Source organism: Lasioglossum baleicum, chromosome 16, assembly GCF_051020765.1.
Source record: "Lasioglossum baleicum chromosome 16, iyLasBale1, whole genome shotgun sequence".
Lineage (NCBI taxonomy): Eukaryota > Metazoa > Arthropoda > Insecta > Hymenoptera > Halictidae > Lasioglossum > Lasioglossum baleicum.
In genome coordinates, this window is record NC_134944.1 from 3,285,444 (window position 1) to 3,301,771 (window position 16,328).

General features: G+C 37.3%; 1 protein-coding gene across 15 annotated transcripts in view; it reads left to right on the forward strand.

The window, feature by feature from the left end:
* The window catches only part of Ampdeam (AMP deaminase), a 47,387-nt gene that overhangs the window by 12,003 nt on the left and 19,056 nt on the right, over positions 1-16,328 (forward strand). For 5 of the 15 annotated variants that reach the window (XM_076441372.1, XM_076441371.1, XM_076441370.1 and 2 more), the window contains one exon: positions 1,715-1,892. In XM_076441372.1, the coding sequence (XP_076297487.1) occupies positions 1,715-1,892 (178 nt within the window). The other 10 variants (XM_076441376.1, XM_076441377.1, XM_076441379.1 and 7 more) reach the window with 10 other exon arrangements.

Below are 16,328 nucleotides of genomic sequence, written 5' to 3' on the forward strand. Positions count from 1 at the left end.
GACATTTTCCTTTGCAAAAATGGCGTCCGCGGCTTTGTTTAGCAGTTATTAACGAAAAACACGGACCAATCAGAGCGCGCCCTGGGCCGCCGCGGTAAACAAAGCCGCGATAAACAAAGCCGCGGACGCCATTTTTGCAAAGGAAAATGTCGCTTCAAATGACCCAAGGAACCGCCCATTTCCGGGAGCTACACTTGTTCTGGGACACCCTGTATTATAATTATATCTGTTGTCGATGTTCAAAAAGTAATACAAAAAGGACTTTTCATGCACGTTTTTAAATGTATTAAAGTAAACCCGCTCGGAGATGAGTAAATTGAATGCAGTTTATGAAAATAGCTGTTTATCAGATGAGAACACGTTGTTATTTGTCTCTTGAAGAATTTTCAGCATCATATGCGATATCTTATCAACGTCTTAAACAACACACTTTATCTCTGCGATCAGTGAGAATTAAACGTGCTTCTCTATTGGCCTTGCATTGTATTACTTCGTTAAAGTGAGTCGGAAGTATTGAATTACTTCTTAAGTGCACCGTGTTTCAGAAATTTTTGTGTCAGCTTTCATAGTGTATTTTAGTAATTTTTTTCATGGCTTAGAACATCTATGCCGCGTGTTCAACGTGTGTGAATATTAATATCTACAAAAACTGGTTAAACTTTTCTCGTGCTTCTTGTAATTAACGTTTTCAACTATGTGTGATTCGTCGAGGAAAACATTTGCGAAATTACGTTTGCAGAAAAACGGTGAGCCAGCAATTGTTATCTACATATAGCAGCTTTTAATTTATAAATTTCGATTCTTCATTTCGTATTCTTCAAACTGAAACTGATCTTTTTGCCTTCAAGGTCACTTCAAGGTCGTGGTGTGTAGGTCGTTGAACTCATCTTGACGCCGACTACAACATTGCATTATGAAAAATACATGTCGATATGCAAAAAAATACAGTGACCTTGAAGAAACTGTTAAAATGACCTTCAAAGGATTTTCTTATTACCATCTGATGCGCGTTTTATAACCATGTACATACATCCTGTTTAGTTGTTTTTTCTTACTTTTAATAGTAGCGGAAATAATTTAGGTGTTCAAGATTAGGGATTGCAATCACGCAATGCGGGATCCCGCAGGATCCCGCGTCATTTTTTGGTCCCGCATTTCTTAAATAAGTGATGCGGAATCCCGAAAATCTTGCGGGACTATGCGTCCCAAAATTTCGCGAATGACGACGGACACGATGAACTATTTCGATGGTCTGTCATGAAGATATCGACAAAACATAAATAAACAGATGATTTCCTTTGAGAGCAAAAAGGGTAATATTTGCGTATCGCGCTTACGAATATTTTTTAATTATTCAACCTTTTCATGTGTAGAGGCTTAAGGGGGCCGTCTCCTAGCAGATGACGATCGCGCGTGAACACTCACACACCGCTAGAGTACACTCACACACCGCTAGACCACGTATACGTACGCGAGAATTGCAAGAATTTTTGAACCATTAATCCTCCAGGGTCGAAACTTTTAATTTTAACTTTTAAATTGTGATGTTTAATAACTTCAAAACAGCGCAAAATTATTCCAGCAATGAAGTATTCTGTCAGCAAGTGGATCTTACTTCCGACGATTCTATCGAAACATGTCATCTAAATGCATTACTGTATTTCTTTTATAATAAAAATAACACTGATTACATACGTAATTATTTCTATTGCAGGTAGTGAAAGTCCAGTGTTTGGGTTGGAATCTAGCGTAGGGGGAGCAGTCGGTGGATCTTCCTTGAGGCTAGCACCACAGGAATTACCAAATGAAATTTCAGCACCCTACGAAGTGCCGCAATTTCCAATCGAACAGATCGAGAAGAAACTGTTGATACAAAGACAACTAACTGTCAAGTAAGCGAAATTACTATATCAATGGTCTCATTAACATAAATTGATAATTTATTTTTGTGAATAGTTTATTAGAGAGATTACGAGGAGGATTGTTAGAATTGAAGGATGGATTACTAGATGACCCGTAAAAGTATTTACATACTACGGGCAGTGGCGCACCCAGGGGGCAAAGTCCCCTCCCACCAAGAAAAAATGTTTAGCTTCCAAAATTTAAGTCGCGAAATGGCCCTTGACAGATATGTTGGCTAAAAAAGGTCATCACGCAAAACCTAGGGCTGGGTTCAACTCGGCTCCCCCCAAGATTGCATCCTGGGTGCGCCACTGACTAGGGGAGTGCGGGTACCTGAGCCTCAAAGAGGGTAGGATCTTATTAAAGTAGTTTTAATTTTTTTTTGTGTTTATTATGACACACGATGGCAAGTCCCAGTTGGAAATGGAAGGGAATTAGGATTATTCTTCTTTTGGTTAGGTTGCTTGAATTATTCTTGACGATTTCGGCTTGCGAAATAGTTCTGATCTTCGTCTCATTTCATGGAATTAGAAAAACTCGGGAAAAGGAGAATTTGGTGGAAAGCATTTAGGCCCTGATGACTCATGTTGGCAGTTGAAGTAGTTATGGATGAGGACGTCGGACTGTCAGCTATTTTTAGATTGCTTAGATATTACGTAGAAGATGTTTAGAAGTAGCTGACATCTTAACGCAGTCATAATACTAATGGAAGTTTTCAGTGCGAATAATTGCAATCCTTTGGCAGATATTATGACGAACACGTTGCTAGTTGAATGCAGTCGCGATGTTAACAAGAGCATTAGAAATAGTAATGACGATATTACAATGATTAAGTAAACAATAATAATAATAATAATAATAATAATAATAATAATAATAATAATAATAATAATAATAATAAAAACAATGATGGCAATAGAAATATAATAATATGATGGAATTTAGAGAGAAGAATAGTTTTAGAAAATATTGGTAAGGTGTTGTTCTTTCAGTTCTAAGAAAGTGTAAACCCATCATTATTTGTCAGCTCAATGATGGGGAATAATAAAAATGATAAATATGAACATCATTAATTTCAAGCAGTTATCGTTTCTAAAAACTTGCACGAAATCTAAAAAGTCAAACTGTACTTCACAGCCGAAAGTCAACACTTACAATCTATGTAAAAACACACTGATAAGAATGTATGTAATTATCTAACATTCGGGCAAACGATAAAGATAACCCGAATTATTGAGCAGAAGAGATCAAGCCCTTTCACTTTTTCAATGGTCTCACTTAAGTAAATTACTCGAGATCACTGTAAAGTGGTATCCATTGTGTTCATAAATGTTGAATGAAATCCTCACAAGTGCAAGTATTCACAAAACTGCAGATACACAACATGCGTACCGGAATCGCGTACAACTAATTCGCGTTTGATGCACGCCAATTTGACTTTCGCACACGGAGAATAAAATATTAGTGTAATTAATGTGAAGTCTTTGACAACATGCAGCCAAATATTGCAAAACCATTGCTCGGAAACGTAAAAGAAGGCGTTTTGAGGCAAACAGCGCCCTAGATTGATCTTTCATCTAGCGATTTTCACTACTAAAAAACCCCGTCTTTCCATTATCGAGAAATCAGAAATGGATTCCCGGATCCTTGCAATCCTCGCGTACGTATACGTGGTCCAGCGGTGTGTGAGTGTACTCTAGCGATGTGTTAGTGTTCACGCGCCAGCATCGTCTGCTGGAGAAGACCCCTTAATTAGAACCAGTGATGCCAGAAATGCGCAACATTTCACGCGCATGCGCGACAAACAGTAACGTATTGTAACGTATCTATGATGAGGTAGCAGAGCCTTGAAGCACTAATATTGACAGGAATGTACCGTAACAATCTGTACCGGACAAAAAGACTCCAGGACGTGTCCTACGGCTTACAAAATATACACAAATACACTTGTTATGCATTCATTTTTCAAAATCAAATCATATAAGTTTTTTAAAATTCTGTGGGGTGCTCAAGGTACCCCATTTCATCGAGAATCATACTATACTGAGTCTAATCGCCGCGCATGCGCGTGAAATGTTGCACATTTCTGGCATCACTGATTAGAATCAGTGTCGAAAAACTTTGTTCGCATAAGTATGTCGTAGAAAAAGGGAGCAAAATTACAATAGCCTTGTCAGAATTGGATGAAATTTTGGGAATAGGTTCTTTTTTGACTAAAATGATGATTGTCAGAAAGATTTTTGGCGACTCGAAAAAAATTTTTTACCATTTCAATGTCCCTACCTTACCGACACTACTCCTGTATTTTCGTATGCTCTCCGCCCCCCTACCACCTAATCCGAATTAATTCTGATCGCATAATCTTCCGATTGTAGATATTCAATTAATTGGTTTAACAATTGGAATTTTGAAAACATTTTATATTAATTTCCAGAATATACATATTTAATATCTTCAATTAATTGCAAAAATGGATCATCACCAGCTTTGTTGACCTCATAGCGCCTTAAAAATTCACACATGTGATCCATGATTGAATCATCCATAGTGCCACCTCTACTTAGACTCTAGATTGACATTAAAGTAGTAAAAATCATGACAATCATTATTTTAGTCAAAAAAGAACCTATTCCCAAAATTTCATCCAATTCTGACGAAGTTCCTCATTCCGTGACACATCATCTTTTGTATCTCACTTCTGCCGTAAAAACGACGTCTCCAAAAAGGTGGCTTTTACACGTCCATAAAGGCATCTTTTTTGAGACGTGTTTTGTACGGCAAAGATGAGACGCATAAAAGCCACCTTCCTTCAACCGTAAGCACGACGTCTAAAAAAAGACGCCTTTATGGACGTGTGAAAGGCGTCTTTTAAAGACGTAAGACGTAAAAAAGACGAGAAAACGACGTCTGTAAGACGTCCTGTGGTATCTGGGCAATTTGTAACCACATTTTGGCACGAACAAAATTATGATCAATAAAACGGTTGGTAAGTAGTTTCTAGTAGTATGTAGTAAAGCCCAGCTTACTTTTACTGAAATGCTCGAGTATAAACGAGAAGTTCTAATTTGAAAAATGTAGCGTAATGTAACGTAAGGCGGTTATACCTATCCCAAGAAAAACATACTGTAAATAGGACCCAAGTTCCTATGGCCTTAAAAAGTTGTGAGATCCAACAAAATACGGCCAAGTTCGTTAGTTTAGAAATGCCTCTTGCAATACTGAAAAAAGCGTTTGTAAAAATTAGTTTAAAAGAATGCTATTTAATTTTTAATAAATTACATGGAGGGCTAAATTATTTAAACTTGGCCGTTACTTTTTAAACCAATGGCCATGGAAGATGTTAGGTAGCGGCCATCTTTGAATAATTTAGCCCTCCATGTAATTCATTAAAAATTAAATAGCGTTCTTTTAAACTAATTTTTACAAACGCTTTTTTCAGTATTGCAGGAGGTATTTCTTTGTTTGATCTCACAACTTTTTACGGCCATAGGAACTTGGCTCCTGTTTGCAGGATGTTTTTCTTGGGATTTCATCAATTTTTGTTGAAATTTCATCAATTATCAAGTACGTATCAAAGATTAACACTCTGCTGGCGAATTAGAACCCAACTTTACCTAGATTTTTTTTGTTATAATGTTAGTGTCATTTCCTACCTTATCGTAATCTAACAGTTTCAGCTTTTTGCCATTATCTCGAATGGCGTTGTACGGACGTTTGAAGAGAGCAGATGATTCTTTCCGGAATTTACACGGTTCCTTATGGGAAAAGCGGCATATTTCATTTTCTCCATACATAACCTATTTCGTAATGTTTTGTTTTAATACAACTCCTTTAAGATGTAAAATTTCAAACTTTGATAATTATTCCTTTGAGTGTTTGTTATGGTTGACCTATGCACCAAATTTCAAGCTTGTAGGTCAATGGGAAGTACCCAAAAGGTTTTGATGATCTGTCAGTCAGTCAGTCAGTGAGAAATTCAGCGATTTTTGAGGTCCTATATCTCGGAACCTACTAATGTTGGAAGATTAATGTTTTGTCAATATTGAGACATGATAGCGTTTAACAAGTGTACGAAATTACATCTCTCCATCTGCCTCCAGTGGCGAGTTATAAGCCTCTAAAAAACGGCTTGGTTGTTTCGTGTAAAAGGAGGTAGTGTGAGGAACTTGGCTGGTTCACTAGCGTGCACCTAGATTGAGGGAGATGTGTTACGTGTTACGTGTAGGTAGTTGTGCTCGCACTCGCACGGACTTCGATAACGCGGTGACACGCGCACGACGAAGGAAGGAAGGCAGGCAGGCAGGCAGCATGGGAAGGGGGTAGCTTACACTTCGGCATCGGCTTCGGCGGCCCTCACGGTCGCGACCACGACTCTCGCCACTCGGCGCGTCCTGCTCAGTCGTCGTGAGACAGTCGGCACAAAGTGACCTGTTTCGCGTTATGCACTGCGTGAGATTCCAATCATTTCCGGTCCACGACCACAACCACGAGAAATTACGCCCGTGGACACACGCAAGACCAACGATCAGTTACCGATAACCTTTTCCGAACTCGCGGCTAGTGTTCTCGAGACTAGGCCGTGTGAGTCGGTCTGGCGATTCATAGATATTTCATGCTTCGATATTGCGTTTTCACTGTACTTCTGAATAATTCAACCTTTCCAACCTTTATCGACAAGATTGGAAGTGAACCGGATTAGGCGAAACGTGTAACCCTCACGTTATATCTTAGGTTCCGTGCTTGTGACAGTTCGAAGAATTTTCTTTTACGATACATTCTACGCACATATATATTATTTGTTGTCTAGTCACTGTGTCATCGCGCTCAAAGCCCTCCGCGAGAGAGGTTCATTCCGTTGTTTATCGAGATATTTGCCAAGTGAATTATGTAGCGGCTGAAACACAATGGAATTTAGCGAATATTCGACGCAATGAGTCGGTGCAGTTCCTCATAATCATTTGTTGGCAGATACACGCATAGGTGATCATTTGTTGGCAGATACACGCATAGGTGATCATTTGTTCAGTTCCAAGTTTGTTGGAACAGTCCGAAGAAATACGGTTCACGAACGTTCGTACCATTTCGCTTTCATCGATTTGCAATCCGTGCCCGGCATTTTATCTCGAATAAACTGTATCTTTCGTTCGTGTGTCGCAATATACGATCCGAAGCATCTCGAGTCAAAAGTCAATACATTTTGAAAGTTCGCGTGCGCGTGAAATGATTTCGTTACGCATACGTTCGAGATGATCAGTTTCGTTGTTACGAGTGTTGCAATTATAGAGGTACAGTGAAAGTGGAAAGTTAACAACAAACAATTTCGCATTATCTGCAGTAAGGGTGAATGATGGCTGTGAATTTACTTGTAGAATATTAGTTAATGTTTATTTTATTAGCATAAAATATATGACACACGGATACATGTGGTTTCGGTCCTTTTATCGGCGGTTCGTACAAATGTTTTGCGAGTCTAAAAATCTCGATTTGAAATTACGTTGTGCAACTGAAGTTCAGGATCGGAACAACATAAATCGAAATTGATGATACTCGATGAATAATAGAAATACTAATATAAAGTATAGGTACACATGAATAGAATATTATGGTATGCGAGCGATGTTACTTTTAATTCTGACGAGGAGACCTCGCGTATCGAGAACGCCGGATCGCAATGAGTCTTTGTGTGGACATAACTTACGCACCCTCGTGAACTATCCAATTGGTTTTAGCCGCCAACGCGAACCCGTTTTCGAGAAAATCGATTTTGAAATGCGACATGTCCGTTATATTCCATGAGTGAAAACGTCTTGTCGCAGCGGTCGGTGGCCGAGCGGGTTCAGCGAATGTCTACCACTAGTCCAGTCAACGAAAAGTTGTAGAGGGAAATGGAAGGAACACAATTTTTAACTTTGGGTCTTTGTTTGGACTAGTTAGGAGGTAAACATACTAAAAGTCCCCACTTCTCGGAGGTGAGCGGAGTGCAGGGGGCACATAGGAGGTCCCCTTTTTCGGTTTTCCGCTTATATCTCGGAAACTATGCGTCCTAGCGATATGCCCATTCTATACAAAATTAAAGCTGACAAAATGTGCCACAAGATTGACTCTATTTGACTGTTTTTCCTTCAATTTAAATTTCAACTCTTCAACTTCAACTTCAATTTCAACACTCCACTTTCAACTTCAATTTCAATATCAACTTCAATTTTCCAGTTTCAACCTCACTTTTTGGATTTTATCTTCAATTTCAATTTCAACTTTAATTTTTCAATTTCAGCTTTAATTTTTCAGATTCAACATCAATTTCGCAAATTCAACTTCAATTTTTCAAGTTCAACTTGAATTGTCCAATTTCAACCTTAATTTTTTAATTTTATCTTCAATTTCACAACTTCATTTCTTACTTCAATTTCAATTTCAAATTCAACTTCAATTTTTCAATTTCAACTTCAAATGCACGTAGGAGGTCCCTCTTTTCGGTTTTCCGCTTATATCTCGGAAACTGTGCGTCCTAGCGATGAGATAATTGTATACGAAATTAAAGCTGACAAAATGTACCATAAGATTGATTCGATTCAGTTTTTCGCTACCTTGCATAGTTTCCGAGATATCCGCGCTTAAACTTCACTAATTGTGAAAAATAAATTTTTGCCTCACGCTTTTTGCCTTACTTGACTAGTTAACTTTTCAGCACAATTAGTGAATTTTGACCGCGGATACCTCGGAAACTATGCGAGATAGCGAAGAACTGAATGGAGTCAATCTTATGGCACATTTTGTCACCTTCAATTTTGTATAGAATGGTCTTATCGCTAGGATGCATAATTTCCGAGATGTCCGCGCTCAAAGTTCACTAATTGTGAAAAAGAACTCTTCAGCACAATTAGTGAATTTTGAGCGCGGATATCTGGGAAACTATGCGAGATAGCGAAAAACTTATTCGAATCAATCCTGTGGCACATTTTGTCAGCTTTAATTTTGTATGGAATGGTCTTATCGCTAGGACGCATAGTTTCCGAGATATAAGCGGAAAACCGAAAAAGGGGACCTTCGACGTGCCCCCTTCACCCCGCTCACCTCCTAGGAGTAGGGACTTTTAGTATGTTTACCTCCTAACTAGTCCAAACAAAGTCCCAAAGTTAAATATTGTGTTCCTACCATTTCCCTCTACACCCCCCTTATGAGCATTCATTGACTGGACTACACGAGATTGGTCGGTGTTCGCGTCCTGTGTCGGCATTTTTTATAAACATCTTTTTTCACTTTCTTTTTTATTTTTCTACGTGCTACATATTATTTCTGATATAATAAATGACAAGTAATCTAGTTTTACGATGTACAAGATATACATTTTATCTGAAGACATTGAAATATCTCGAGAACTATGCATCGGATCAAAACAAGTGAGTAATGAAAGTTGTTCGTCGCGAAGGGGGACATCCAATGATGCCAAACTCGACCCCACGAAGATAAAATACTTAAATGGGAACCCCCATTTTTCATTGCAGATTTGGATTCTCCAGAAAAAAAATACACAAATTTGAGCTAGGAGTTTTTGCATTTTGGTTCACAGATGGCGCTGTAATGGACGATAATCAAAATGGATAAAAAAATCGTTGAAAAATGGGGGATATCTCGAGAAATACAACATCAGATCAGAAAAATGAAAGTAGACGTATTTGATATTTTTAAAAATGCTATTAATATATATTTAATTTGTTGCTTATTTCTTGTAAAATTATTGTACACTATTGCAAAAACTTCGAAAAAGAAACCAAAAAAAATGTCCCCGCACGGGGAGCGAACCTGGGACATCCGAGTGGTACGAATTTCTTGCAATTTCAAAATCGATTTTCTCGAAAACGGGTTCGCGTTGGCGGCTAAAACCAATTGAATAGTTCACGAGGGTGCGTAAGCTATGCCCACACAAAAACTCGTTGCGATCCGGCGTTCTCGATACGCGAGGTCTCCTCGTGAGTCTTACCGATGAAGAAGTAAGGAGTAATATATGCAATACGATAAAATAGTAATAAAGAGAGAAAATTTGACGAAGCGTTTCGCCTTTTTGACACTAGTATCGTGTATGCAAGAGAAATAAGAAACAAGAAGGATTCTGTAACATGTTCGCTGGTGCGAACGAATCGAAACGGTGGCTGAGGGATAATAGGATACTCTTGAGGTAAATTAAAGTGCGGTATTCACGATTACATGTACTCTTTGATGGGTAATGTTTTGCCAGTAAACGCCAGTAAAATAGTTTGATCGTGGTAGTTGTCATTGAATTATTTTTACCTATACTATTACTCTACATACATATACTGTTTCTATATTGCTTTCCAAATAAGTTCGAAATTCACAGCCTGATCCTTCACGGATAAAGCCTGAGACATTTCGATGGCGTACGCTTGCCAGCAGCAATCTTAATATATCTAGAGATTTTCATTAGTCTTGGCTAATCAGTAAATGTACCAACAGTTTATCAAAGTTCAGTTTGCACATCTCGTAGTAGCTGAATCATTCTGGTTGTTATGATATCTACTTGATTTCGAAACTATCGTCATTTCAGCGAATTATATTAGTTACGTTAAAAAATTGAGTATAGATTATCACCAATCTTTTTCGCTGTTTAGCACATTTCAAGATTTATTTTTCTATACATTCCGAATATAAATATGTTTCTTCTATCGATCGTGTTTGCTGTTAATAAATTTTTAAATGCTTTCGGCGCAACGGTTCGATCGTTTTTTTTTTAACGTTTCGATCCTAGTTTGGATCTTTTGCAAGATTTATTTGAATCGCGTCTGTAAAGTAAATATGTTATAATAATTTAAAAAAAACAGAACTATTGAATGATTGAATATAGGGTGAGTCCGAATAAACAGAACACCTAAATATCTCCGTTACTTCTCGTTGTACAAAAAAATTTCTTAGGACAAAGTTACACTGTTTGAAGGGCCACATGTAACAGTGTAAGGTAAAACATTTTCAAGGTCATTTTGTAACAAGATTTCAAGGTCATTGATATTTTTTTAAAATGGAATGAGGTATTTTTTAATACATCAATCGATGCAGCTGGACATTCGTTATAAAAAAGTACTAACCCATGTATGTCGAAAAGTTAGTAGTTCAGGATATATTTCAATTGAAATAACTCTAAAACACCATTATAGTTAGTACTAAGACGTTAGCGTTTACTTGCTGGTGTAAATTGAAGAGTTGAAATTGAAAAATTGACGTTGCAAATGAAATTGAAGATTTGAAATTAACGAATTGAAATCTAAAAATTGAAGTTGAAATTGAAAAATTGAAATTCAAGAGTTGTAGTTGAAGGGTTGATATTGAAATTGAAGTTGATATTAACGAAATGAAATTGAAAAATTGAAGTTGAAATGGAAGAGTAGAAATTGAAGTTGAAATGGAAGAATAGAAATTGAAGTTGAAATGGAAGAGTTGAAATTGAAGTTGAAATTGAGAAATTGAAGTTGAAAATGAAATTGAAGAGTTGATATTGAAATTGAAGTTGAAATTGAAAAATTGACATCGAAATTGAAATTGATGTTAGCGTTTACTTAATTGTGTAGCGTCTTAGTACGACAGTAATGGTGTTTTAGAGCTATTTAAATTGAAATATCTCCCGAACTAATAACTTTTCGACATACATGGGTTAGTACTTTTTTATAACGAATGTCCAGCTACATCGATTGATGTATTAACAAATACCTCATTCCATTTTAAAAAATATCGATGACCTTGAATTCTTGTAAAAAAATGACCTTGAAAATTTGTTCCCTTACACCGTTACATGTGGCCCTTCAAACAGTGTAACTTTGTCCTGAGAAGTTTTTTTGTACAACGAAAAGTAACGGAGATAATTAGGTGTTCTGTTTCTTCGGACTCACCCTGTATAAGAAATATTGTTCATAAAGACACACTCACTGGCTTTGGGGAAAATAAATTTATGATAAATGTGTGACACGTGTGTTACGTGCGTCGGACATGCTTGTTGTCAAGATACTGATGTACGAACGTATTTGAAACCGATCTAGGTTATATCAATCCACTATACAAATCCACTCTTGCGAATATAACTTCCAAATCGTAAATCGTTATTAACGTTCCACTTTTATTGGAATCAGTTACATACAGTTAATTGTATGTGAGAAACAGCTGGTTCAACATTTTCTTTTTATATAAAAAAACGATCGAACCGTTGCTCCGAAAGCATTTAAAAATTTATCATTCCGAGTATGATAGTGGATTAAGTTTCAGTGAATGTCCACTACCGCAAAATTGCTATTTTGATTGGAGAACAAAAATATATACAACACAGAATCCGCAGTTACGAGTAAGAGGTAGAATTTGTAATGCCTGTGCAATCATACATTTTCTATGCGAGTTCTATCTAAGTAGTTACGTTTTTGCTATGCTCCCTCTCGTCGACTATGCGTTTGTACATACAACATTTAAATATCCAATTGCGTGATCGCTACTAACACTGTAATTCAAGCACAAACGAACATGTGTACTTGATTTGTCCTATTATGTACATATGTATATTTAACATTGAAATTACAAAAGATAAACGTTGTTCAGAGTTATCGGATTTTATGCATCCATTGTACAGGCTTTTCTAAGATTTCTGACATGCTGGTACATTATACAATAGTACATACAGGACGATACTGATAGGATAGGTCATATAGGGGTTCCCTAATTTCACAGGTTTATCAGAAGATAGACATAGAAAATATTATTAAAGAGTTTCTAGCTTCTACAATTCAAGTATTATAAAAACACATAAAAAGTATTGATGTTTGAAGAAAACAAAATTCAACAGTACGTATGGACAATACTGATAGGATAGGTCATATAGGGGTCCACTAATTTCTCAGGTTCATCAGAAGATAGACATAGAAAATATTATTAAAGAGTTCCTACCTTCTACAGTTCAACTATTAAGTAAACACATAAAAACTAATAAAAAGTATTGTTGTTCGAAGAAAACGAAATTGAATTTACGCACAGAAATACAGTAGTATGGTTAACTGTATGTAAGTCTCATAGACTGCGTCGTAATAAGCTGTTCCAAATGACCCAGTAAATGATCCTCGGCTAGGAGTGTACCTGATTTACAGCGAGGTTTCGGGGAACCCTGACCTGGTAGTTATACAGACTCTGAAAAGCAATGTACGCAGTACTAAACTATCTATCTTTGCGAATGCGCCTCTTGTCTGGTAAGACAAGCCTCTTGCTGTTGAGCGATCTTACGCAACTCCTAACAATGAACGACTTAACGACGTACATAGTTGAAACGTTTAAGTTTATGAGTTACTTCAGTTAGATTTCTTTGTGTTACACTCGCTATACGGGGCGGTCGGTAACCGAAGATACAGCAGGTAAGGGCAGCACGAACTTTTCCCAGACCCAATACATATGTGTATATTAGGGCGGGCCTTGACTGTACCTGCTGAAAGTGTGCCATTGGGTAAGAAAATAATTCTTGCAAAAGATGAGGTAATCGGGTAGGAGAAAGACGTGGCACGTGTCGACGTTGAAGTTGCGATAAATATCATATTTTAGGGTAATGTGCCCAAATATGGTATAGTCGCCTATTATGGCACTACCTTATATCTTGTAAAGGAGAAGCACTCTAGTAAGAAAATCCTCAAACAATAGTTTACCAGGTTTACTCAACAGCGTGCAATGCAATCGCACCATATCTTTAGATTTTAGTATCGATCCTCCGCCAATTGTGTCTCCACGTGCTCAATATTCTTGTGGTTAGATTTTCGATTCTATCTTTTCCGAGGAACGTACGTAATTTTGAAATGTTTGAACATATCTGTAGTTTCAGTTTATTTATATTAATGTTTGCCAACTGTTGGTTTGATCTGAAATTTATTTTCTCTTTGTCAGTAGCTAGTATTATCAGTCCACGTGAAGTTCCCAATATGGCACTACGAAGGGTTCCCTAATATAGGTACAGCTATTGACATCCTTAGTGTGGGTGCCGAATATGGCACTAGGTGTTATATTAGAGATTCAATGTGTACCATATTAAGAACCCCTTTCGCTGGAACCTGCAAATGACACACCACAAAAAGAATATTTTCCCAAGCTGTATTCATTTTTGAACAAACTTGACCCCAGAATCTCATCGGTAGGAAATGCATCTACAACTGGTAATTTTTTGGACGAAAAAGAGCATTCTAAAATAATAAAAAAAATGACCAACAAAGAGTGGTGCATATTTGCGCACTTTACTCTATATACATATATACAGGGTGTCCCAAAATTCCTTCAACAGCCGCGCTTTCCTTCAACAATCTAGGTCGCGCTCTCATTGGTCCGAGTTTTTCGTGAATAACTCTTAAACAAAGCCGTATATAACATTTTTGCAAAGGAAAATATTACTTCAAATGATCTCGGGAACCTCCCATTTCTGGCTGTTGAAGGAATTTTGGGACACCCTGTAGACGAATTACTGTATCACTTTGCAATATTTACACGAATGAAATGCTTAGTTAATACAACACATATCCCCATTGATATGCATTCAGAAACTTATGTTATTATAAAATATCGATCACTGAAACCTAACGATTGGACGAGTACAAATACTTGTGTGACTCGCTGTATATCGTGTGCTTGTGCGGGGTGACAGCATTGCCACTCGATAACTGAATTCTATTTTAAGTTGCGTGCAGTTACTTACAGAGTATTAAATGGTCGGGTTAGAGAGAGTATGACGGGCTACATTACGTAGAATTAATTGTTTTCTTGTGGGTGGAGTGGTGGAGGACATTTCAAGGTCACCTTGATTTTTTTAAACAGAATGTCCTCTTTTCATACCGTAGATCGATAGAGTATAAAATTCTGAGTATAAAAGTGTTGACCTTCATATGTTCTAAACCTAATAGTTAACGAGATATTATCCAAAGAAGAAAGAAAGTTGTTTCGATAATATCTTGTTAACTATTAGATTTAGGATTTACTCAGAATTCGATAGTCTATCGATTTATGATACAGGAAGTAGGTGTTTTCCATTTTAAAAAATCAAGGTAACCTTCAAATGTCCTCTATGCCTCCACCCACGCAGAAAATGTTTATGTCACAATATGCCCCCATCTGTACCGTGCCAATTTTGTTGACATCATTTTTCCATATTGTTACAAATAACGGAGATATTCAAGGTGGACATAGCTATTGCCCTACCCTGTTCAAAAAACTTACACGGTATACAATCCTGGAAACGAGTCTACCGCCTTAACCATCGCAAGGTAAGGTCTAATAACACATAAATAGTAAGGTGGGGTCTCTTAGACAATTGAATTTCATAAATAGCCTCGTTTTTAATAAATTTCGCATAAAGAATAACACGGGACAAAACTGAAAACGAACAGATTTAATTTTATTCACATAAAAATTATCACATTACCTTGCGAAAGTTAAACTGCATCGACGTGAACGTACACTGTGTGTGTGTGTGTATGTGTGTGTGTGTGTGTATGTGTGTGTGTGCGCGCGTGTGTGACGCATTAGTTTCAAAATGTCAACTCAGTTCTGCGTTCATGTTGTGGAATCACGAGAGGCGCACTCTAACATTAACTCTGAGAATGAAAAGTATTGATCTCGACTGAGAGGATGCGACAGTGGGCGGGGCGCGAGTATGGTTGTGCCTTCTAATGCAAGACGCCTAAAGGATGATCTGCCCTGCATCTGTCTTTTTTATGTTAACATACAGGTACTATCTATTGCTAGCTATTCGCAGTACCATACTAATCGTAAAATGGGAACTTTTCTGATTTCTATGTTTGTATCATTTTGTATGGCAGTTCTATCAAAATACAACATGTATCACACAATGTGTAGGACTTTTTAAGGACGACTTCTCGTGTAACGACAGTGAAAACAAATGGCTTCCAAGAATTTTTTTAGGATAACTATTGTATACCGGGTGGTTCACGACAAACAGGTCACCTAAATAGCGCCGCACCGTTAGGATTAGAGATAGACGAAAATGCTGGAAAGGTAAGTTGTACTGTTACAGGGGGCACATATGGTGATACAAAAAAATGTTCCCATTGTAGTCGTTTTCAAGGTCTTTTGACCTAATGGCTGAAGAAATTAAATTTCCGTTGATCAAACAGAGTAGTTAAACTATATCTATTAATGAGTCCAAGGTCATTTGGAGGTCATAGTGTACCGCATCATTGAACTGGTCTTGACATCAGCTACAACACTGTGAAGTTAAAAATATATGGTGCTATTTAAAAATCATCGATGACCTTCAAAAGACTTTGAAAACGACTACAATCGGAACATTTTTTTATATCACCGTATTTGCCCCCTTTAACAGTACAACTTTTCTCTCTAACATTTTCTTCTATCTCTAATCCTAATTGAGCTATTTAGGTGGCCTGTTTGTC